The sequence below is a fragment of the Haemaphysalis longicornis genome, unplaced genomic scaffold (genome assembly GCF_048455015.1).
Source record: "Haemaphysalis longicornis isolate Haplotype H1 unplaced genomic scaffold, Haemaphysalis longicornis Haplotype H1 scaffold_25, whole genome shotgun sequence".
Taxonomy (NCBI): domain Eukaryota; kingdom Metazoa; phylum Arthropoda; class Arachnida; order Ixodida; family Ixodidae; genus Haemaphysalis; species Haemaphysalis longicornis.
This window is the reverse complement of record NW_027526314.1, coordinates 5,635,918-5,658,640: the sequence shown is the minus strand read 5'-3', so window position 1 is coordinate 5,658,640 and position 22,723 is coordinate 5,635,918. Positions and strand designations below refer to the sequence as shown.

Below are 22,723 nucleotides of genomic sequence, written 5' to 3'. Positions count from 1 at the left end.
TTTGCTTCAAGGCGGAGAGGCATTAGTGACTCGAATTCGGAGATGCAACAACGAGAAGGGGGGTTGTTTTATTTATTTTTTAAATACATTATTATGTTCAGTGGATTCTCTTTTCTGTGCTTTTTTTTTTTTACAAAGGAGGGTCCAGAACTAGCCCGGTTGTTCAACTTTCATATAATTTGTATAACAAAAAAAAAAACGCGCGGAGCTAGCACACTTGGTAGAGTGATGTGCCATAATGTGCAGACGCGGGAATCCCAAAAATCTGAATGCTCTGCTTACTTAAGACTCTGTCTTAGTGGTATAACTTCATTCCAAAACTATAGGTAAGTGTTTTCTAATCTAGCTCATTAGGTAACTTTCCTGTGTCTTTATGCAGCTACCAACAGCACCATTACTGACTTATAACTAGCAAATGCAGTCGCCAGAATGGTCAATCTTCGAAAAATACCACCCCTACTTTGCTTAGAAATGACAACGAACGCTATGTAACGACACCAGACAGTTTTCTGCTCGAACAATTTCAATTTCAGCACTGGCATTTGTTGGGTGATTCAGTTTTTATTGCAAGAAAATATAGCACTGCAAATCGCAGCTCGGTACAGCCACTGATTTGTCGGCCACTTGCGAATTTCCCTACGTTTAATTTGTTTCCCCAGTCTAGATGCCCTATCTGGAATATAAAAGTGTAAAAAATAAAGAACTCTTCCTAGTAATGCAAAACTTACACATGGTTTGTCAACTGCCAAGCCAGAATGCTGTGCGGGCCACTTGGGGAAAACGCATGCGCGGTGTCTGGCCCAGTGATCTGCGCACGCGCGATCGCCGTCACAAACTAGTGTTATTTCAAGTGTCGTCGTTACCCGCGCACAGGACCTTACAGCTTGACAACGGCAAAGGGTAGAATGACCGAATTCTCTCAGTAACAGCTCTTCTTTCTTCCAGTTCTTCTGGGGGCATGACAGATAAGGCTGAACATTCGCATACGATTCCGTTTTTTAGTCACAGAAACAATATCATGTTTACGTCCGCGCTTATAACGCAACAGGTCTCAGCTAAAAGCGGCTGATACAAAGCCGCCAGGCCATATTTCTTTCCTCTAAGAAATTTTCTCTTTTTTGCCCGTAAAAGTTACGGCGTGCTTAAGTGTTTCAGGGGCCGTTTTGCATGCGCCTACGTGTACTTTGCAACTGTGAGACTAAGACTCAGCATTTTGAGATTAGGAAGGGCACCGCTCTCTCGTTTCACTCCATCAGCAAGGTTAGAGCCGGACAACAAAACCTGATATATTCCTAAAGTTGTGCGGCGAAGGAAGAAATAAAAGCCCAGGGCCACATAAGCCCTTTTCTGGGCTGTAATGCATAGCGCTCATATGCGTAGCTCGCTGCTAGTTCTTGCCGGCGTGATGACGCTGATGAATTGCCCGGCTTGTCGATTCGCTCGTTATGCTGCGTTGTCCCGCCCTTACATCTTCGGTGTACTAGCTGGGACCCGTACCTCTGGCTTCTAGCGAGATTAAAAAGACCCTGCAACACTTTCTTCGGCCTTTTTTCTAAATTGGAAATTTTTTCAGAACATAGTCAACAAGCGCACCCACTACATACACCGGGGGGGGGGGGGGGGGGGGGGGGGGACAATGTACCTTAGCCAAATATTACTTATTTACGCCAGTTACACAGATATGGAACTTGCTCAAAAGATTTTTCTCTCTTTCCCGGTCTTGGTGTTTTTTGCGTGCTCTAATGACATCATGCGAGTGTTATCAGAGCCATTGGCCGGTATGCTTTCAGTTGCAGCCATACCTGCCAGATTCGCAGGCATGGCATTAGGGTTATCTGACCTGGTTCATGGTGGCCGGGGGGGGGGGGGGGGGGGAGGGGTGCGGATGGGGGGCAAGTGAGGAATAGAAAAAATAGTAACAACAGAACGTAATGATTCACATGAATTATTAATTTAGTTACAACGCAGCAGGAACTGAGCAGCTTCGTCCAAAATACTAAGCAGCTCTACCAGTGGTCAGTTGCTAAATATTTGGTGTGGCGAACTCCCACCTTTTCAGGAAGTCCTGGGAATACGGTCGGGCTTAACAATGCTTGCTTCTGCGACTATTCGGCAAACGAATACAACTGAGGCTTGTGTCAGACATAGATGATCGGAAATGGGTGCAATTTTTCTTTATTATGCTGGACTGCCTCTCCCATTCAGCTTTGCTGTGGTACTGACCCTTTCAACTCGCGTGTATTGCCGACTAGGCTTTTTAGGCTCTTTATAATAACGATGCCAATTGGCGTAGCATTGGATTGCATTGTCAGGTAGCTCCGCCGTACTGTGGCCAGACTTGGCGGAAGGTTTGGCGAAACATGGGTGCATATTTAGGAGGTATTTGTTTCGGTCGTACAATCATACAAACCATCAAAATTCGGGAGTCTCCCGGACAACTCGGGAAACCTGGCAGGTATGGACCGTACGCAGTTTGCAACAACAGGAAAGAAGACATTAGAAAGCGAATGTGCTACGCGTGAAGAACAACAGGATTGTGGCTACCAGCTGATAATCACACAGAGTGATGTTAGTCTGCGCGTGGACACTTCCGTGAAACTTAATGTCTGCACACCAGCTCGAGGTCATTAACTATCCCGTGAAAACTATGGTCATGTCAATGACACTTGATATCCTTCCAGGATGAAACATTGATTTAAAGTGAACGACACACAAGTCATTAAGCTATGTTCAGTATGTCGAGCTAGGCGACGCCCTTTGGCCGTGAATTTTTTGCTTCATAATGAGAGGTGCTGGCATTGTAACCTTCGTCAGGATGTGCGGAGGTGGTGTGGAGCGAATACTAGAACCACCTGGAAATAGAAACTACGAAAGAGACGGTGGACTCACTCAAGAACAGACAGAAAAAGTAGTCTCACAAATTAGGAAAAATCGCAGAGACAACACGGTTGTGGGCGGCGGATGGCAAAGTTCTAGTTTTAGTGCGCAGCACATTGTTGACCACTGCTGTGGGTTGAAAGAGGCGCCGGCGTCGTAACCGAGCGAACGAAGATCGATAGAAAACAACGGAGGAAAGTGTAACGAAAGTGTGAGGGGGAGGGAAGTATGCTGGGCCGCACGAGACGCTCCTCGGCGGTGACACAGGGTAAAAGTGTGAGGGGGAGGCAGTGAGACATTGGGGCTCTTCGATTTACAGTCTCGGACTCACCGCGGATAGTCCACGGGTAGTGCGAGAATTCCCCGAAACCATAGGGATACATGGGAAAATCGAATGCCGGACTGCTTCTCGTGGAGTCCGCGGTGAGTCCGAGACTGTAAATCGAAGAGCCCCATTCTGCGGGGTGGCGACGGGCTGCTAGATCACGCCAAAGCAGCGCCTCTCGTCATGCACTCGACGACAATATGAGTTCACTTCTTGAGACGCAGTTCGCGCCACCGACGCAGAGGCTTACCATCGCTACCGTCGAGAGAACCCACGAGTGAGTGCTGCCTCAGCACACTGCAGCACTCAGCAGAGAGTGCTGAACAACGAGTGAGAAAACCGGTGGATGTGCTTCGCGTCCTCCTCGTTGCATAGCTCAACCGAACCACGTGATATTTGCGACAGATGTTCAAACCCGATTAACAGCATGCTCAGCGGAGGCGGCGCGCTGCTAGATAACGGCAGAGTAGCGGGCTACGCGGTGCGTTCGCTGGTCACGCGATCGCTTCCTGGGACGCAGCACCTATGCCCTGTGACCGAGAAGACTGCAGTTCGCGCTGCGCAGAGATTTTGCATTAGGCGTATAGTAATCGTCAGCCGTTTTTTAGTACTGTATGACCGAAGGGACGTAAGGCGTGCCGGTGGAGTGACTCAGCTTTCGTAGGAATAGCGAAGTTTGAGGGATAATGTCAGGGTAGGGTCATAGTGCTCGGATTGAGTAAACTGAGGACAGGACCAGTATTTTAAATGCAGAGCATTTCAGTAACTCACGATGTCACCCGCGTTGACGTCTGTAGGCGTCCGTAGTCGTAGTCCGCACCCCTCCCCCTACACTATATAAATAATGAGCGCTCACAGATATGACGAAGGCATGCGTTCCCTTCTTGCAATACCTCTGCAGAGTCTCGCTTTCAAGAAAACTCGTAACCGGATGCCCCATGCACGGAGTGGCCCCGTCCATGCATGTTAAAATCTGTTTCTCCACCGCCTCGCAGTCATCGGCAAAGCATTCACTCAATACCTGCTCTTCGTTAGGCCTCTCGTTATACACTCAACAAAGAGTACAACGATAAAACTGAAGGCCGCGGATAACGCCACGACGCTAAACCCAACTTTTGTAGAAACGTTGGCTAAACCCGACTTTCCAGCGAAACCATAATGTGTTGCAGCACACGCGCAATGTTTCAAGATAGCGATAGTTATAGACAGATGTTAAAGAATTACACGTTCGTCTAACTGCCGGATCAGTTCGGCGAAGTGCGTGGTAGCGGTCGAGCCGGTAGAGCTATGGCATGATCCAAGCCCGTAGGTTTTCACAAAGCGTGCCAAGTTTACACCCATGCATGACGCTGGGCCAATCGCGCATGTTCCGCAGTTGACCGAACCATGCCCGCATATGATGAGAGCAGGTATTTGCCCTCTCCTCTGCCTGCGTTTATTCACGTACCTCGCACGAGGTGTTTTGACGAACGAGATGCGTTACAAACAGTTTTGTTTTCTACTTCTACAATTTGGAGCACAATTAAACTAACAATAACATGCGCCAATACAAAATACGCTTATATTTATAAATTTAATGCAACCAACTTAAGTTATAAGTATGTAGAATTCACCAAATTTTAGCCTACCACTAATGCTTAATGACCGCCTGGTATGAGTGACCAGCAAAATTAGTTTGAAGTCTTCTTACACCCTACGAGGAGTGTGCAAGTCACTCGATAAAATTTGGCGTAATTTTGTTAGTATTGATGGAATTACGCCAGATAAGAAATCCAAAATCAGTAAATTTGTATTTCGCGCGTTCGGTTTTCTGAGTGCCTTGATGGCAGTTCGCGTCGCAGCTGACAGATGGCGCCACCAGTCCGCACTCGGTCGACTCGGTCTTGCAAGAGGTAGCGTCAAACATCCCCCTCGCGAGGAGCACGATCAAATGCAGAGCATTTCCGCGGGTGCGCGACGTTAAGTAGTTTGCGTTACGTTAATGTTGTTGCACTTGTGGCAAGTGCTGACGAGAGAGCGCGCGTCAGCAGTAATTTGAATGACTCAACGATATAAGGCGCGTTCGTAGCGTCCCAGTATGTGTCGGCTTTGTGGCGCAGTGGGTAGAGCACCATGTACATTGCGTTCTGCCCGCAGAGTCGAGGGATCGAAACCGGGCGCCGGATAGTATTTTCTTTTATATAGTGTAGGGGGAGGGGTGCGGACAACGACGGTGCGGACTACGACGGGACAACGCGGGTGACATCGTGAGTTACTGAAATGCTCTGCATTTAAAAAAAATTGTTGATTGGGTATGCGGCGATTTGGTGAACTGCAGACGCATTGAACAGTAAGTTGGAGGTTAAAGCTTTGGGTTGACTAGAATTTATGGAAAAAACGTGCCAGCAATTCATCAACATAACTAGAAAAGCAAACACATAAAACATCCCCCTCGTGAGGGGCACGATCAAATGCAGAGCATTTCCGTGGGGGGCGCGCCTGCAAGTCGTATGGATTACGTATTGGTTGTTGTTGTTGTTGTAATTATAGTCTTCCAGCGTAGACATTGTCGATGAAGTCGACGGTGAAACGTGAAACGTGCCGTGAACCCCCTGCCGCGGCTATGACGCAACTTGGAGCGGCTATGACGCAACGTGGCGCGGCTATGACGCAACACAATCCACTTTAATCCAATCCAATCCAAATCCAAACCAATCCAATCCAAGCAAATCCAATCGAATCCAATCCAATGCCCCTCGCGAGAGAGTGCTATAGCGCCGAAATCGCGCCACCACACGAACGCGTGATGTTGACGTAATGATCACGCCACAGATGTTAGCGACCGGAGCGCGCGCGAACGACGTATGTGGTTTAAGCGCACGTCCCCACCTGTTGTGCGCCCGAACCGAACGCGGCGAGAGAGGGTGTTGCGAGCGGAGAGAAGGCAAGGAGGACGCGGGGGAGAGGGTGCACCTGTGGCCGACGGCTGAATGAGTCAAGGATATAAGGCGCGTTCGTAACCTTCCGTTCTGTGTTGGCTTTGTGGCGCAGTGGTTAGAGCACCATGTACCTTGCGTTCCGCCCGCAGAGTCGTGGGATCGAAACCTGGCGGCGGTAAGTATGATTTTTTTATATATTGTAGGGGGAGCGATGCGGACTACGGACGTCAACGCGGGTGACATCGTTAGTTACTGAAATGCTCTGCATTTAAAAAAAATACCATCCGGCGCCCGGTTTCGATCCCTCGACCCTGCGGGCGGAACGCAATGTACATGGTGCTCTACCCACTGCGCCACAAAACCGACACAGAATGGGAGGCTACGAACGCGCCTTATATCCTTGACTCATTCAAATTACTGCTGACGAGCGCTCTCTCGTCAGCAGTTGCCACAAGTGCAACAACATTAACGTAACGCAAACTACTTAACGTCGTGCGCCCCCGGAAATGCTCTGCATTTGATCGTGCCCCTCGCGAGGGGGATGTTTCAATGCGGCGCCATGCGAACAGTTTGCCATTATAGTTTCCGCCCGCTCCGGTCGGTGTCGCCACGGTTCAAACCACGGCAGGGGAGTTCTTTTAGTTGATGTTAAGCACCCTTAAGGTATGTGCTTTTGCTGATTGTTTTGCTAACCGACTCATACCTGCAACATGGGACGCCCGAATTGTGGAGGATATGTCGACGAAAAAGGTCCAATGGCGGAGGGTCCGTCGTATGTGTACGCGGATATAGGTGGCTTGGGACGTGTGAAGCTCGGCGCAAGTGGATGAAAAAGGCTATAGGAATGGCGAAGTTCCTTGAGATTGTAGATTTCTTTCTTTCTGAAGCTTATTTCTTTCTGAAGCGAAAGAGGAAGCCGATACAAAAGTCCACGAGGCCTGACAAGTTCCCGGCTCCCTGCACAGTTTGGAAGCTGTTACTGAACAGAACAGGAAATAGATAGAATAGGCGCGGTAACACACCATTACAAAACAGGCGGTACGTCTTTACACATGTCCTATACACAAGGAAAGACCAAATAACGAACCCTGCAACGCACAGAGGAAAGGTTGAGAGTACATACGTGTGTAGTACATACGTACTTGAGTACATACGCGCGTAAGAGTAAAAATTAAAAAGAGCATAATAACAGACCAAGTAACAACATTGTATCATCCTTATTAGCAGTGTAGGTAGCGGGATCATCAATACTTCCACCACGCGAGGGTCGGTCGGTGAGCAGATTGTTTCAAAACTTTCGTATTACCATAAGTACCGTTTTATTGCTGACTGCACGGAGGAAATGTTAATAATCGTGGCTAAATATGATTTTTTCTCGTGAGAATGACGAACATTATGTATGTGATAAAAAAGATTGAATTGAACGGATACTAGTAAAAATATTCCTCGTAAATTGAAGTTCTCAACGAACGTTGTGGCATGAAGAACGCACTGTACGACTACAGATTAAACTTGGCCACGGGAGTATTTTATCATGCGCTAAAAGTGTAGCCTTCAGGATCATACATTCAAGCACCAACTTTGCCTGTAATAGCAGGTTGCGGAACCGTCATGGCTGATTTCGGCAATGAAAATTTATTTTCGGTCTTGAGGTTTAATTACGTCGAGAGGACTGTAAATTGAGGTGAGGTCCGAGTACTCAACTGATGTGGAACATAGTACGTCACCACCCTAGTGTGTATTTTATATCATGTTGAGGAAACTGATTCCCTGCTTCACAAAGTCAAAGTATAGTTAGGTCATTTGACCATGTCGGCATGCGCTGGATGACTAGAGCGCGCTGCGCGTTATCCCACCGGTTCGCTCTATCGTAGAATGGGAACAACAGTAATAAAAAAACCGTTTCTAACAAGAAGCGGTCGAAAACACGCAAGCGCCCCTCCGTGAGAGTCACATTAATATCCCAAATAAGGCTGTCCTTTGTATAGACTTCTTGATGGCTAGACATTAAGTGCAGCTCTATGGCGGAGGTGACAATCCCTGCACAATCTCAGGCTTACGGAGCTCGCAAAATAGTGCGATTTTTTGTATTATTTACTAACCTACGCTTTGCAAGCTTCTTATAAGCTAACCGTGCTAAGCTATAAGCTATAAGCTAAGCATGCCTGTAGATTAGATTCTCACTTCGCTGCGGCTGCCTGATTGGTTCTTTGCATATGGTAGTTGGCATGGCTCGTGAGAAATTTGTCGCGAAATCATCTTTGCAAAGTTTTGACCTCACCTTCATGCATTTTTTTCTGCCTCGTGCGCTTCACCAGCAACGTTCTAATGTTTACTTTGATCAGGCTCAAATCAATCACTTCCAAACAGTCAAACGTTTCTTCGTACCGGTTCCGCAAACTCCACGTCTGTGGAGTGCTGAAAACGGAACGTCGCCTGAGCCAGCAAAACGCGATGGCCATAGGTTTTTAAACTCTATTATTACAACATTTATTTTTATTTCAATTTTTCTTAAAGACCCCCACCCGGGGTGTTACATAAGGGGTGGCGAGAGTGACGCGAACAGTATTTTGTAGCCACATTGAATAACATGATAGATGACTGGTTACTTCGGCAGTGAATGAAGACGGGCTGGTGGCGACGGCAATATGGTGGGGAAGGCAGTTGAAATCTTTAGCAGCACTACGGAAGGATGCGGCGAAAGTAACGGTGCGGGTGCGGTGACTTGCAACTATAAGTGCTTGACCGGTGCGATAGGTTATGTACATCAATGGGGTGATGTAAGGTACGCAGTTGAGTGAAAAAAAAAATACTGTATGAAAAATGATAAGGGGTGGCGATGCGACGGTGAGGAACAAAGGTTTAAGTCCAAAGTGTCATTTTAAACATGCAATGATGATGTGGTAGGAGCAGGCGCCAGAATGAATCGGGTGGCGCGGTTCTTAGGTGATTCCAGAGCGTTGATGAGTTATATTTCGAGTGGGGTCCACAAGACGCATACACATTGAAGTTTTGAAAGAATAAGTGATTTGACATGAGTTGCTTGTTATGTGGTGGAGCATGGCGAAGATGACATTACGAATTAACCAAGTGGTTTATTGGCTTAGGCGGTAAAGTTGTTTACATAAGCCTTCAACCAACGCCGCCTGTATAAACATTGCCTAACGCGTCGCCCGCTTTACAATGGGGGCGATATGGCTGCTTAGTTCAGGCACTCCTGCGGTATGTGGCGCGCGCCGGCGGACGTCCAGCCTTACGTCACTGCTCGCGAGTCGCGAACACTGCACCCACTTCTACAGCGTGTGTCCAGTGTGTCTGTCAGCTTGCCTCGAAGGCGTCGGAGCACCGCCTACGGAACTCTAGACAAACTGTAAACTATTTTGCATAGTTTCCGAGAAGCAGCGCTGGCTGGCGGACATTAAAGCACGTAGGAAGGCTACAGAGCGGGAAAGAGTAGGAGAAAGTAACAGGAGAGTGGCTGTTTCGCCATTTTTCGCTCACGCGTGAGGCAAGGATTATACATTCGGCGTTGCTTCAACGAAGCATCACTAGACAAAATACCACCAAGTTATTTGAGTGAAGATAGTGGGTCTAATGTAATAAAATTAATATGATACGCATCGATTAAGATATTATGGTGGTGGTTAAACGATATGACTTTGGGTTTGGTAGAGTTCATTGCCATGAGCCACACATACGCAACTTTTAAATGTGAAGGAGGTGATGCTATTGGGTTAGTTGACGGAAAGTATTAGTGACAGGGCGGAATATGACGCAGTCATCGGAATACATGCGAATATGGCTTGAAACCCGCAGTAGAAGATCTTAATGTATGCCGAAAATAGGGGGGAGACGAGGGCTGCTCCTTGGACTCCGCATACGTTACTGAAAACCGAAAAATGGTTATTTCTTACTACCGATTGCGATTGGTGACTTAGAAAATCTTTATTACGTTGAAAATCTGTGGGTGAAAGTTTGGCTAAAAATTTTAGTAATAAGGGTTGGTGCGGCACGCTATTTATTGCTTTAGTGAAGGTGAAGAAGATACATCTTAAGACGGGAAACCCGTATAGCATGTAATGAAGCTTCAAAGTCAGTTTGAAGCACACGACAGGTCCATTACTCACAGCGATGCTACGCATGACAAAACAGCTTAAGTGAATCAGCAGGTAACATTTTCTATCAGGAGCAAATCTCTGAATCGTTGTTTCTTAAGCCGAAAAGAAATACTTCTTCAATCTCACTCTGCTGCCTTCTGCTATATTTCAGCCAAGAATGAGTTCGCGAACGTGGGCGTCCGGTACATTTTTGACAGTGTACTGGACGAATTGGAGAAAGACGCACGGAGGCGATTCATCTTCGTGGAGACGGGCTTTTTCAACCTCTGGTGGAAGAACGTCAACGAGACAAAAAAGCAACGCTTCAACGAACTCGTGCAGTCCGGTAAGTGTACGGATGATGTCGATTCCGGTGAGAATGTGGTACCACGTCATTTTGGCACCTCTTCACTCTACCGGCACGCTTTTGGTAGTGTCGTCCTCTTGTGTGGGCGTGGAAATATATGGGCGTGGAAACAGAATGCCTATGGTGCAGAGGGGTACGGCAATATATAAAAGAACGTAAGTTCTGTTTTCCGCAGGGCTTATCTTCATCCCTAATCGGTGTTTTCATTTCACTTATGCACACCTTGCGAAACTTCCTCGAGGGAGGTTTCGGGCAGTAAATGCAGCATCATTTATGGAGAACAGGCGATACATGAGGTAAGGCATCGCATTGCGTTGTATTCCATAGTTGTCTTGAAGATGTTAAGGGTGCTTATTCAGTGTCTTATATGTGTTCATGGGGTTGAACCTGTATTGGCAAGTTAGAGTTCCCCTGGTACAATGCTTGGTGTGTAATTCGTTGAGCCACTGGCAGTACCGCATAAGGTGGGAAATACTCGGGCCGATATTGTTAGGGGCGGAAAAAAACCCGGTCCCGCATTCGGATCGTGAAACATCCGCAGTAGGAGCTTGGTCTTGTGTGGGCATTCGTGAATTGCCCTATCGCTGGCAGAGGAAAGCAATGACAGTTATCAGGTCTAGATCTTTTTTCATTTAGTAATACTGAAGTCGTTGGGAGGTACTGAATGGGCTTGGGAAATCGCAAGGCGGGTGGTGGCCCAAAACCTTCTTTTTTCTGGCACTCATATCTGATGCTGCGTAATTTGCATCAAACTGGGTTGGTTATTACTAGAACAATTCTTATTATTACAATGGCATCAATAATTGTAACAACAACAATGGCGGTGTTTACGAGCTTCCTCTGTATATATTGAGGCAGGGGGAAAGCACAGCTTTGTCATTAAATCTACAGTACAGACCTACACTACCATCTTCTGAATTTTCCACTCTCTTTCCTGCCTTATATAAACACGAATATTGAAGTCTTATTTCAAGGAACTCCATGGCTTTTTAGATTACTTTCTGCTCATTTTTAATTTGAGGGGTAAAAGAATAAAAAAAATTTCCTTCACATGTGTTTCGGCGGACACATCCAAAATCTATCAAGGCACGTCAAGGCACAGTCAAGACATGTCAAATTTTTTTTGTTCTTCGCATTCCCAGAGCACGCGTCTCATTGATTTGGAACTAGTTACTACTACAGCTCTTGTTTATTCGATTAAATTCTTCGTGTTCCTTCGGGAGGAGGGGGTGGAGCTAAAAGCTGTGAATCCAGCTTCAAATCTCCTCCTTATGAAATTGTTTTTATGAAACGACCTGATACAGATGGGGTCTTAGAGCTGTGCTTTAGATCTGCAGGTGGTGACTGCAGGTGGGGCATTAGAGCTGTGGGTCCTTATAGCGGTGCCTCAGCTGCAGGTGGCATGTGCCTTGGAGCTGCAGGGGTCGACTCCGCATGCGCAGCACGCTACGCATGCACCTCAGCGATGCGTGCATGCATGCAACGGCTGGGAGCGTGGGTATCCGTGGACGTATTTGAAGCACTCTCACGAGAACTTGGCGCGGCGAGAATTCGCCAGCTTTCAAACACTTGCAACATGGCAGTCCACTTCCTGAACGCGAGAGTTAGAAAACCCTATAGCTAGAAAACCCCAAAAAAAATTGGCCGCGTATCTGCTCCTTTCGTTGCAAATGTCGTCAAAAGACGATAGTCGTTATCGGCTATTGCGAAGTAAATGCCTCCCTTCGCTTTGCCGCTCACCTCTCATGTTGTTCCTCTTGCGTCGCGCTCCTCCCAAGGTAAAGACGCCAAAGGTTTGCTTAAATCATTTTAAATTTCCCGCGTCATACTGCTCCAAACCGGGTGTCTCGATGCGAACGCTGCTGTACGGCGGAGAAGCGCGTTAATCGAGGCGCCCTACTTCAACGTTTATAGAACCGCGTTTCCCTACTCCACGTGCGTTGCAAGCAGAACGTGGAACCTATCTAGTGGAACCTTGCGTAACTGTTGCCGGTTGATTTCTTAAAATGGCGCAAGAAGCTATAGTGGCGCGGGCGACAGTAGGCGACGGCGAAGTGAATTCTTTTTCTGCAGTTGATGAAGTATTTAATTTCGCAAAAGCAAGCATGTTTGAATTTTTTATAAAGAAACACTGCAAATATCACTTCTGTATTGATTTGCTGTCTCATATTTGCGTAATGTCTTGTTCTTCTTCAACAATGTTGACAAGTATGAACCTTACACCGGACATAGACGGGTAGATTTAGCTGTGACTATATAAGACTAATGGGCAGGCATTGTTTTGCTTTGGCCGGGTGGCTGAATCGAGTCACAGACAGACAGACGGACAGACATACAGACATACAGACAGACCAAAATTTCTGGGTTTAAGGAGCCCAAGAAAGACCATCGTCTTTAACAATATAGCTAGCGAAAGTTATGGCTGTCCTACTGAAAACGCGGCCTCCTGCTTGCATTTCTAAGCAGGCGACAGCGTTTACAGTGTAAATGGCATGAAAGCCAGAAATGAACAAGCAAGCTCAACCCGAACTGCTTCCTCCACGCGGGTCCACCGCGGTGGAGAAATGCACGTGGTTTTGTTTGTCGGAAAGGGCCCCTTTCTGGCAGTCAAGGATTTTCACCTGTGCTTTCATCGTTCCCTGGAGTTCAAACCGAGGGCACTGCGCTAGTTACCCTTGTGAAGCGGAGACAATTTGTAGTTTGACCCAACAAATGTGAGGAAATCAGTAACAGGAATGGTTTGTATAATTTGTTTAGTTCCGACACCCGAGGGAGGTGACTCGCAAAACCACCGTGCCGGAAGACGATAGTTTTGTTTGGGCTACTCAAACACAGAAATTTAGGTCTGTCTGTCTGTCGGTCTCTCTTCGATTCAGCCACCCGGCCAAAGTGAAACGGAAACATCGGAATAGCCTTATATGCCCACAGCCAAATCTAAACGTCAAGCTCCGGTGTTATATTCATAATTGTCAACATTGTTGAACGAGAACAAGATATTACGCAAATATAAGGCACGAAATCATTACATGAGTGATATATACAGTGTATCTTTATTAAAATTTTACGAATACATGGTTTTTGCGATCGTAAATAAAATACTATATCAACTGCAGAAAACCGTCGCCTGCTGTTGCCCGCCCTACAAAGCGGAATTAAAAAAATCAAACGGCAACTGCAACGAAAGGTTCCACTACATAGGTTTCACGTTCCGCTTGGAACGCTGGTGGAGTGGGGTCAACGTGGCTCTATAAACGTTGTAGCAGGATGCCTCGATTCATGCGCGTCTCCGCCGCAGGGCAGCGCTGGCATCGAGGCACCCGACTTGGAGCAGTGGAACGCGCTAAATTTAAATTGACTCGAGCAAACTTTTAGCGTGTTTCTTAAATATGTTTAGCGCAAAAAACCAAAGACGGCAAAGAAGAAAGGAGGCGGGACAAGCGCAAGCTTTCAAGGGAACTTTAATCACCGCCGGAGCCGGTAAATATAGAAAAAACTGGAGGATACCCATCATGCGGCACAGTAGGGTATCACAAGTTCGCAGATGTGTCAATCACCGCAACGCTGGGAAAAAGATTTCTGTGAGTTAAAAAGGACCACCGACGTATCACTGATTGACAGATATGCGGACTTGTGATACCCTACTGTGGCGCATGCTACGTATGCGCCAGTTGCTTCTATATTTACCGTCTCCGGTGGTGATTAAAGTTCAGGTTAAAGTTAGCGGTTGTCCTGTTTCCTTTCTGGTGTACCGCCTTTGGTTTTTGCGCTAAACATATTTAAGAATCATGAACCAACTAGACCCCCCCCCCCCCCCCCAACAAGTTTTGTTAAATTATAACGCTAGCGTGTTATCTTGGTAAGAACGAGAGAGGAGAGGTATAGCGAGAGGTGAGCGGGAAAGAGAAGGGAGGAATTTACATGCCAGGGGCGCCAGGCCAACTATCGTCTTTCGTCGACATTTCAACGAAAGGAGCGGATGCATGACGAATTTTTTTTTTTATTTTTGCGCTTCGAATCAGCGTCGCATGCCATGCTCTGTATTTGGGGCGTGGTCCTGCCATATTTCGATGATGAATAAAATGAATAGTCCCAGCGCCGCCTGTTCCTTCAAAATATGGTGTTGCGTGGATGTGCACAGCAAGCACGACGGGTACCTGGTATTTCCCTTAAGACTGAATCGCGGGAAGAGGTTACGGTAAGAGGTAAGAAGAATCACGCTGAGATCACGGTAAGAGGAATCACGGTAGTTATCGTATTTTCCATACTCCTATAGTCGACTCTACAGCTAATGCATTTGTCTCTAAAAACTCGCCGACAAGCGCGGCTAAAGTAGTGACGTACAAAAAGGGTAACTTTGGGTACTTCCGCAGTGGGTACAACAGGTGGCGCTGCAAGCATTACCGTTCAGAAACTCTGTACCAAAAACTATCCAAGGTCACGTAGCGACGAGCACCGCTTTACGCTTTGCAATACATTAACGCCCACACCGACATACTAAATGCGTTTAGCATGTAATCTCTCCGATTCAAGGGGCGTAGCGCTACTGTAGGCACCGCCGTTGCTAGGTGATGTCGGTCCGTCACACGTTGCTGTTCACGGCGTGATTTCTGACACCTTATACATACGTGTGGGTGACAGCATAATTTGCTTTGATAAAATTGAATTAAATTGAAGTCAACCGAGCTTACCATCCGCTGTGGCATGGAAGTCACGAATCTCCCTCCGCGCAACTATGACTCTGGTCAATCTCTCCATAGTATATATACCGCCTTGCATTACTGCAGCGACACCGTACAGATAACATTTTTGAGAAAGATCATACGATTGACATCGTCGTTTGCAAGAAAATTGTTGACGGCACGGATTGGTAAATTTAGTGCACTGTGGTGAAGCTGAACCACGGTAAGTCTCTAGAATGAGAGGTCGTTTTCATCACACTCATTCCCTTTATCTACTTCCTCCAAAAACTACAGGATCATGGGGGAAGACAACTGAAGCCGTCTTCGCTGTATGGTGCTGCTATCTCAACCTGTGCGCTGAAGGACCGAGTTTAAATGTCCGCGGTCTTCTTTTGTATATCTAGCGCTCTCCTCGTAAACTAGATCCCCGCTGTCGTGTAGTTTTTCCACTTAGCGATAGACTAAAACGCGGCATTGCATTATCAAAAAAATCCCGGGCCTTCTCCACTCACGTGAAACCTGGGGAGGGGCGAAGCATGCAGTGTATAAGTGCATTCTTGGCGCCTTGGCACTTTTTACAACGGAGATGACACTGCTGGGGAGTACAGGTATACAGCTTTGCTGTAAAAGTCTCTTGTCTTTGAAGCACCAAGTTCTGTAGCGCGAGGCGTAAAGGAGTGTCTCGGTGTTTTTTTATAACGCATTACTTTCTAGTGTGAGGCGTGAGTCAGTTTCCCAATGTTTTAGTACCGTGGCTACATCAGACGACGATTATTGCGACGACGGCAGGAGACACCAACAGCCTCAGCCCTTAAGGGGCTTTTCCCTTAAAAAAGCTCTAAATTCCGAGCACTGGGCAGTGTTCGAGTGGTAACCATACCATAACCGCAGAGCTCATTGAATTATTTGCACAAAATTCAATGAGATAGCTGAGAACAACGTGAAAGAGACCCTAGCATTTACGGGCGCCTATTGTACACTGATCTCCTCCAGTTCGCTGAGGGGAGCTTTCTCTATGAGCAATGGAACGATCCCAGCAACAACACGTATACCTTAAACGAATATAAATCTTGTTGAAGCGACTGGCTCTGACCACATTGGAGTAATGTAAACACCTGCCAAAATGTTGAATGCTGGTCTGGATGATGGCAAGACGGGCAAGATTCAAATTAACTTTCATTTTTAAATTTCGGTTTCATACAATTCTTGCTTAACTGGCGTAGGGAAATTTGTTACGGCGATATGCCTTAGCGGACACAATTTTTCGTTGTTTTAAGGGAATCGATAATTTTACTATAGGTTCTGTTTCCTTTGCGCAGCCGCAACGTTCCGTATTTACGGATACACACATTTACTTACATTTACGGATACGGATTTACGGATACACACATTTACATACATTTACGGATAGGCACTATAAAGAGAGCGTTGTACTAAAACACTAAAGCTTACTGCGCCACCTCTTGAGCCATATGCGGGGTGATTTTAACGACAAAGTTATTTAACCTTCAGCTTGGTTCGTTGGTGTTAAGAAAAAAAAAAAATCTTCCGGCGTAAGCCCTCCGGCACGACCTTTGCGCAGTGGCCTTAGCAAAAAATGGGCCTTGTATCTGCTCCTTTTGTTGCAAATGTCGACGAAAGACGATAGTAGTCTGGCGCCCCTGGGAAGTAAATGCTTCCCTTCTCTTTCCCGCTCACCTTTCATGCTGTTCCCCGCCCGTATCGTTCCTCCCAAGATAACACGCTAGATATTTGCTTAAGTCAATTTAAATTTAGCGCGTTCCACTGCTCCAAGTCTGGTGCCTCCATGCCAGCGCTGCCCTGTGGCGGAGACACGCGTTAATCGAGGCACACCCTACTACAACGTTTACAGAACCACGTTGCCCTCCTCCACGAGCGTTCAAAGCGGAACGTGGAACCTTTCGTTGCTGTTGCCGTTGGATTTTTGTAAATGCCGCGAGGTAGCGCGGGCAACAGCATGCGACGGTTTTCTGCAGTTGCACATCACAGTGGTACAAGGATTTCCTTGCCTTCCTAAGCACGCAGTGCTTGTAGGAAGGCAGACAGAACAGCAGCACCCGACCAGACGGGCAGGAGAAGTGATTTTGTGGAAAGAGAACAAAGTACAAGCAAAAAGGTAAAAAAAAAAGATCGTGATGACAAGCAGGCAGTGACGTAGAAAAAGAGGAAAAGAGCGTTACACAAAAGGACAAGCGGTATCATGAAGATAAATGCGCACTGGACTGGTACGGTTGCAAAAATATGAAAGAAAAAAAAAACAAGAAAATGTAGAAAAGACAAGCAAAGGTAAGATAACGCGTAATATGGAAGGCACTATACAACAATGCATTTTTGCATACGACTCAATAACAATCATAAATAATTGTCATGCACAAATAATGTGTCCTAGCCCGTTATGATTAAAGAAGGCACCATTTCTTTATAGTCTTCTTTACATTTTTTAAGGGTAGTAAACAATAACGGCACATCATCGCGTTTTCTCTTGCCATTATTCGTAAAAACACGTGGGATATAGTATCACTCTGTTTGTCGCAGTAACCTGTCCTTTTTCACGGGTGATTTATGTTCTGTGTCATAATATCGAGTAGTCAGGACAATATAGCTGCACAGTTGGTGAAAATTTACCATCTGTAATTCTTTCATTACTTCGGGAGTTTTAAAGTCATGCAATCGTGTTCCATGCACTGTGTTTTTGGATATTCTGCGGAGAATCTTGTTTATTTTCATTTGCCTGGTTGTAGTACAGCCCCCCTTATTGTTATTCCATATCGAACGACACTTTCAGTTGACATAGTGTTTTACTTGCTGTCGCAAAAACCAAGCATCCGGGAATTTGTTAGTAAAGAAACACTGCAAATATTACTCATGTATTAATTTTACGCCTTAAATTTGCATAATGTCTTCTGCTTCTTCAACAATGTTGACAAGTATGAACATTAACACCTGACTTAGACACTTAGATTTGGCAGTGAGTATATAAGACTAAGTGAGTATATATAAGTGAGTATATAAGCTTCTTTTTCACTTTGGCAGGGTGGCTGCATCGAGTGAAGACAGACAGACAGACAGACAGACAGACAGACAGACAGACAGACAGACAGACAGACAGACAGACAGACAGACAGACAGACAGACAGACAGATAAAAATTTCTGCGTTTAGGTAGCCCAAGAAAGACTATCGTCTATGAAAAATATCGAGCGCATGTGAGCATGCGCCTTGTAAGGAGCGCCGAGGGTAGTCCAGGCTTGCACGTGCGGAGCCCCTGCTTTCGTCATCTTCGGAGCGGCGGGCCCTTGGCGTGCCGGTCGCTTTTGGGCGGCGCCCCCCCCCCCCCCCCCCCCCGACCCCTCACGGAGCCTGAGGCCGTTATGTAGCCGACGTAAAGTTTTGGGATAGTTGATCGCGGGAATTCCGGGGCGGCGTCATTGAGTCGGGGAAGCCATGGGTCATTCGGAGGGGGGCGACGTAAGCGGGCTCGACTTGGTAGGTGGGCGACGACGTCTTGCTTACCGTTAATGTCGACGGTGACAGTGTTGGGTTGCCGCTCCCAGTACGAGGCACGTGTATGGATTTGTTCTTACTGCTCCCTCTCTCCTGGGATCCGCTGTCAGTGTTGGGAGAAGCTAGGTCGACCCCCAGCTCTGCTGGTTCTCACACCTTGTACCACTAGTGTGAGCTGCACCAATTCTTTAAATCTAGCCAGAGAAGTAGCTGGAATTTTCCTCGGCCACGCGAGCCAGTGCATACAAACTCCGGTGTGCTAATGATGAATATATAAACGTGAAAATCAATTGTATAGACATCCTCTTGCCTAAACACACTCCATGAGAGAAGTATCAAAGCCCCAGGCCATTTGTTTCGCGCAGTCACACAAAACTATTGCTCTGAATGCCGACCGAGCCTGGCCTATGGATTTTATTGAACTTCATAAAAAATTAGGAGATGCGTGGCCAATAAACACACGGGACGCAATGCGCTGCAAATCTTGAGCGCAAGAATGGACAGGTGATCGGCTATCTTGGCATGCTGTGGAGTTTTGTTTTATTCCACGATTTGCTGAATGAAAAAACAAAAATTCGAAGCCCCTCCGTGTAACGACAAGTAGGGTTACAACCCGAAGCTTTCTTGCGTGCGAAATTCAAGCGGCAAAGTGCCTAAGTCAAAGTCCTTAGAATAAAAATCAAAGCGCAAAGAATCAAGTGCAAACCGCAAGAGAGTCAAAGTTGAAGCCTCAACGGTGAAAATGCAAACGGCCTGCTGAGGCGAAGTCCAAACTCAGACGAAATGAAATCATCCCTTTGCAAGAAAGCTGAGTGCCCCCCCCTCCCTCCCCCCCCCCCCCCCCCCACCACCACCGTTGTCGTCAGACCATCGTCGTCGTGCAAAATCTAAAGTTCCAAAGTCCAAACCCAACGAACGTGCAACGAACCCGCAAATAAGGCTGAGTGACCTCCTGAATGAAATGATGGCGCAATCGGATAGACGTCGGCTTCATAATGCGAGGCACCCAGGTATAATTCTGACCAATGGCAGCGTTTTTTTTTTTTTTGTTTCATCAACGTCATCGTCATCATCATGTCCGCACCCATAGACTAGTTTAAAGTTGGCTTGCCTGCAGTGCGTTTTGATTAAGACATCGCCTTCAGTGTGAACAAGGAAGCTTCGCTTTAAAAGATCATTCCATTTGCGCGCAACCGCGAAGGTTTTCAGCCTCGGAAGTTGTAGACAAACTAAATGCGGGGCTCAGTAATTATATTCCGAAAATTAATTGCGGACATGGAAAGGAGAGTCCCCCAGCAACTGCACAGTATCGCATTCCATCGTTAAACGAACGCGTCCGTAACGCACAAAATCTCGACAGCCGGCGAGGTTGCACAAGGTTAGGGAACTCATCGAGGGCACGTGGATTCTGCTTCCCGCTAGAGTAACATGAGAGAGACGCGGCGTTTTTTTTTTTTAAGTTATCAGAAACTTGTTTTGACAGATGGAGACAATTATCTAGTGAAGAGCGCAAGCACGCAGCTGGTCCGAGCCGCCGGCCCCCATCTTGTTAAGAGCTGCCGGACTCGCTGACATCGGCCAGGCGAAGTCACCCGATAGGGACATGCAAGCGCCCGGCTTATACCCTATTTTGCTTGAATGGCGCCCGTTTGTAATATGCTCGTCAAAAACCGGACTATCATTGCACACAGCGCATCCGGTGTGTCAATGTCTAAAAAAACTGATAATGTGCGTTTTTTTATCCGATGGGCTGCGTATGCGAAATATTAAAACGACGGGCTTTAGAGCCGTTTCTTCTCTGCCCATTGCGGTTGCGAAACACCTGGCGCGATGTCCTTTCCTTCAAAGCCGCTAATTTGATTACGTAAGGCTACTAATTGTTTATAGTCGTTGCGCGTATAGAAGGCTTTTAGTAGAGAAACCTCACTCGCCACGGTGGCTGAGGGGCTAGAGTTGTGCAGCTGAGCCGAAGGTAGCGGGTTCCATTCCCGGCCGCGACGGCCGCTTTTCTCATGGAGGCGACACGCAAAAACGCCCTGGTGTTCGAGATTTCGGCGGACGTCCGAGGTCCCCAGGTGGTCAAAATTAATCCGGAGCCCTCCACTACGGCGCGCCTCATCGCCTGTGTAACGTCGACATGTTAAACCTCGTAATCAATTAGCAAAGAAACCTGACAAAATACGGGTCAGACACTGAGTAAGGACCACTTTCAGGAACTACATACTTCCCCCTTATAAGCCCATGTGCATGGGCATGTGCATGTAAACGAGTGGAGGAAGAGGAAGGACTGCTAAGAGATATCAATCATTTTGAAAAGTCCACTCCGAGCTGTCTATAACCCAGAAATGCATGACGCCTTGTGGGGTCATGATAGTCTTAGGTTGAAAATCTCAAAATGAACTATAATCTATTTTAAGGTGACTATACGAGAGAACGCATTACAGCTCCCATCGAAGCCCCTACCTTCCCCCCCTACCCCACATAGAACAAAGCGAATTGAGCTTTTAAAAGCTTTTTGAAATCCTCGTTGTTGCTTCCCTCCTAACTATAGGCGGACGTAACTCTCCCAGATTAAAGGGTCGCCGTAGCGGGAATACAATATTTAGTTCGTTTTAAGGTATATGTGGTTTAAGATAACCGTCCAGAGTGGCTCCACCAAATCGACGCAGAAAAACTACGTCTAAAAACACCATTTGAATCACCCGGGGGTATTTGAAAACACCATAATTCTTTAAGGTGACACGGCTCATAAAGTCTTACCTATAACAGTTTGAGCAACTCTGCAGAGCCATTATTATGATCGTGAATAGTGATGCACATTGTTGTTTAGCTGGGTCAAACATTTTGTGAGTGGTTGCTCACCGACTTCGTGCGACGTAAAAACACGGGAGCGGGAGGAGCACAATAACACAGGAAACAAAAATGATTTGAAAGTGAATGGGCGGATACGATCGCTTCATCAAACATAAAAAGAGATATCTTATGTTTTTTGCCGTTGTATTTTTTCTCCACGTGGTTTAACTGTCCTGCCTGCCCTGCCGACTAGTTCAACTCGTAATAAAGTACTTTTACATTGAAAAAAGAAACTTGTCATTCCGTAATTTTTTTATTTTACGCAAGCAGCATACTGTAAAAACAATTCGTAATTTTACGGACAAATTACGGACCAGACGGCCGTAATAAAGCAGAGCCGTGTTCCGTTTGATGAAGAACAACCGTAATTTAACGGAAGTGCACTCCGTCCCTCAGTATATGGATGCTCTCTCCGTTACACGTCAAACGGAATCTTTTTATGCTTTGCAAAATGCGGGCGTTTCCTCTGTATGATGCAGAACAGAAACAGATCAGTATAAGAAATATATTGTCGTGTCGATCGTGGGGAATCGATCGAGAAGTGAAAACTGCGCCCCGACAACATTCGTGGCGTAATTAATGCGGCTCCGTTTCGTTAGTGTCTAAAGTGTAGTAAACTTAGTGAGGACCATGAGGCCCGTACCGCTCAACGCGAGCGCTGTATCTTGTCTTTACCACGCTCCGGCGACGTCGCTGCCCCGGACCAGCAAACTGCACATGCGTGTGTGACCGGCGCACTTGTAGAAAATATAAGGTCATTTGCGGGCAGAAACCGAGTTGCGGAAGGTAATTTAGTTCTTAAGGAATCAATATCGGCCGAAGTATTTAGCTTTTAAAGCTTAAAACCAAAGCACAGCAAGCACTATTCATACAGTGTGAAATCGCAGTCGCAGCCAGTCACACACTTTTGCAAGCGCTTTCTCGAAACAGCGGAGTTGATGGCGATCAACTATTGTGGGGGCTTCGCGGAACATCAGTTAGGAAATCTGCAAGCCAGCTAGTAAACACCTATGTATGGCACACGCGCAGGGTGGGCATCCATGTAGTATACAGGTTGTTCGGCAGATGTCCAGCGTTCGTGCG

The 22,723-nt window shown here is 46.7% G+C and overlaps 1 protein-coding gene across 1 annotated transcript in view; it reads left to right on the top strand.

Moving 5' to 3' along the window:
* The window catches only part of LOC144172666 (lysosomal alpha-mannosidase-like), a 110,091-nt gene that overhangs the window by 4,655 nt on the left and 82,713 nt on the right, over positions 1-22,723 (top strand). Inside the window, exon 4 of the mRNA XM_077701307.1 lies at positions 10,390-10,563. Within this exon, the coding sequence (XP_077557433.1) occupies positions 10,390-10,563 (174 nt within the window). The remainder of the gene's footprint in view (positions 1-10,389; positions 10,564-22,723) is intronic.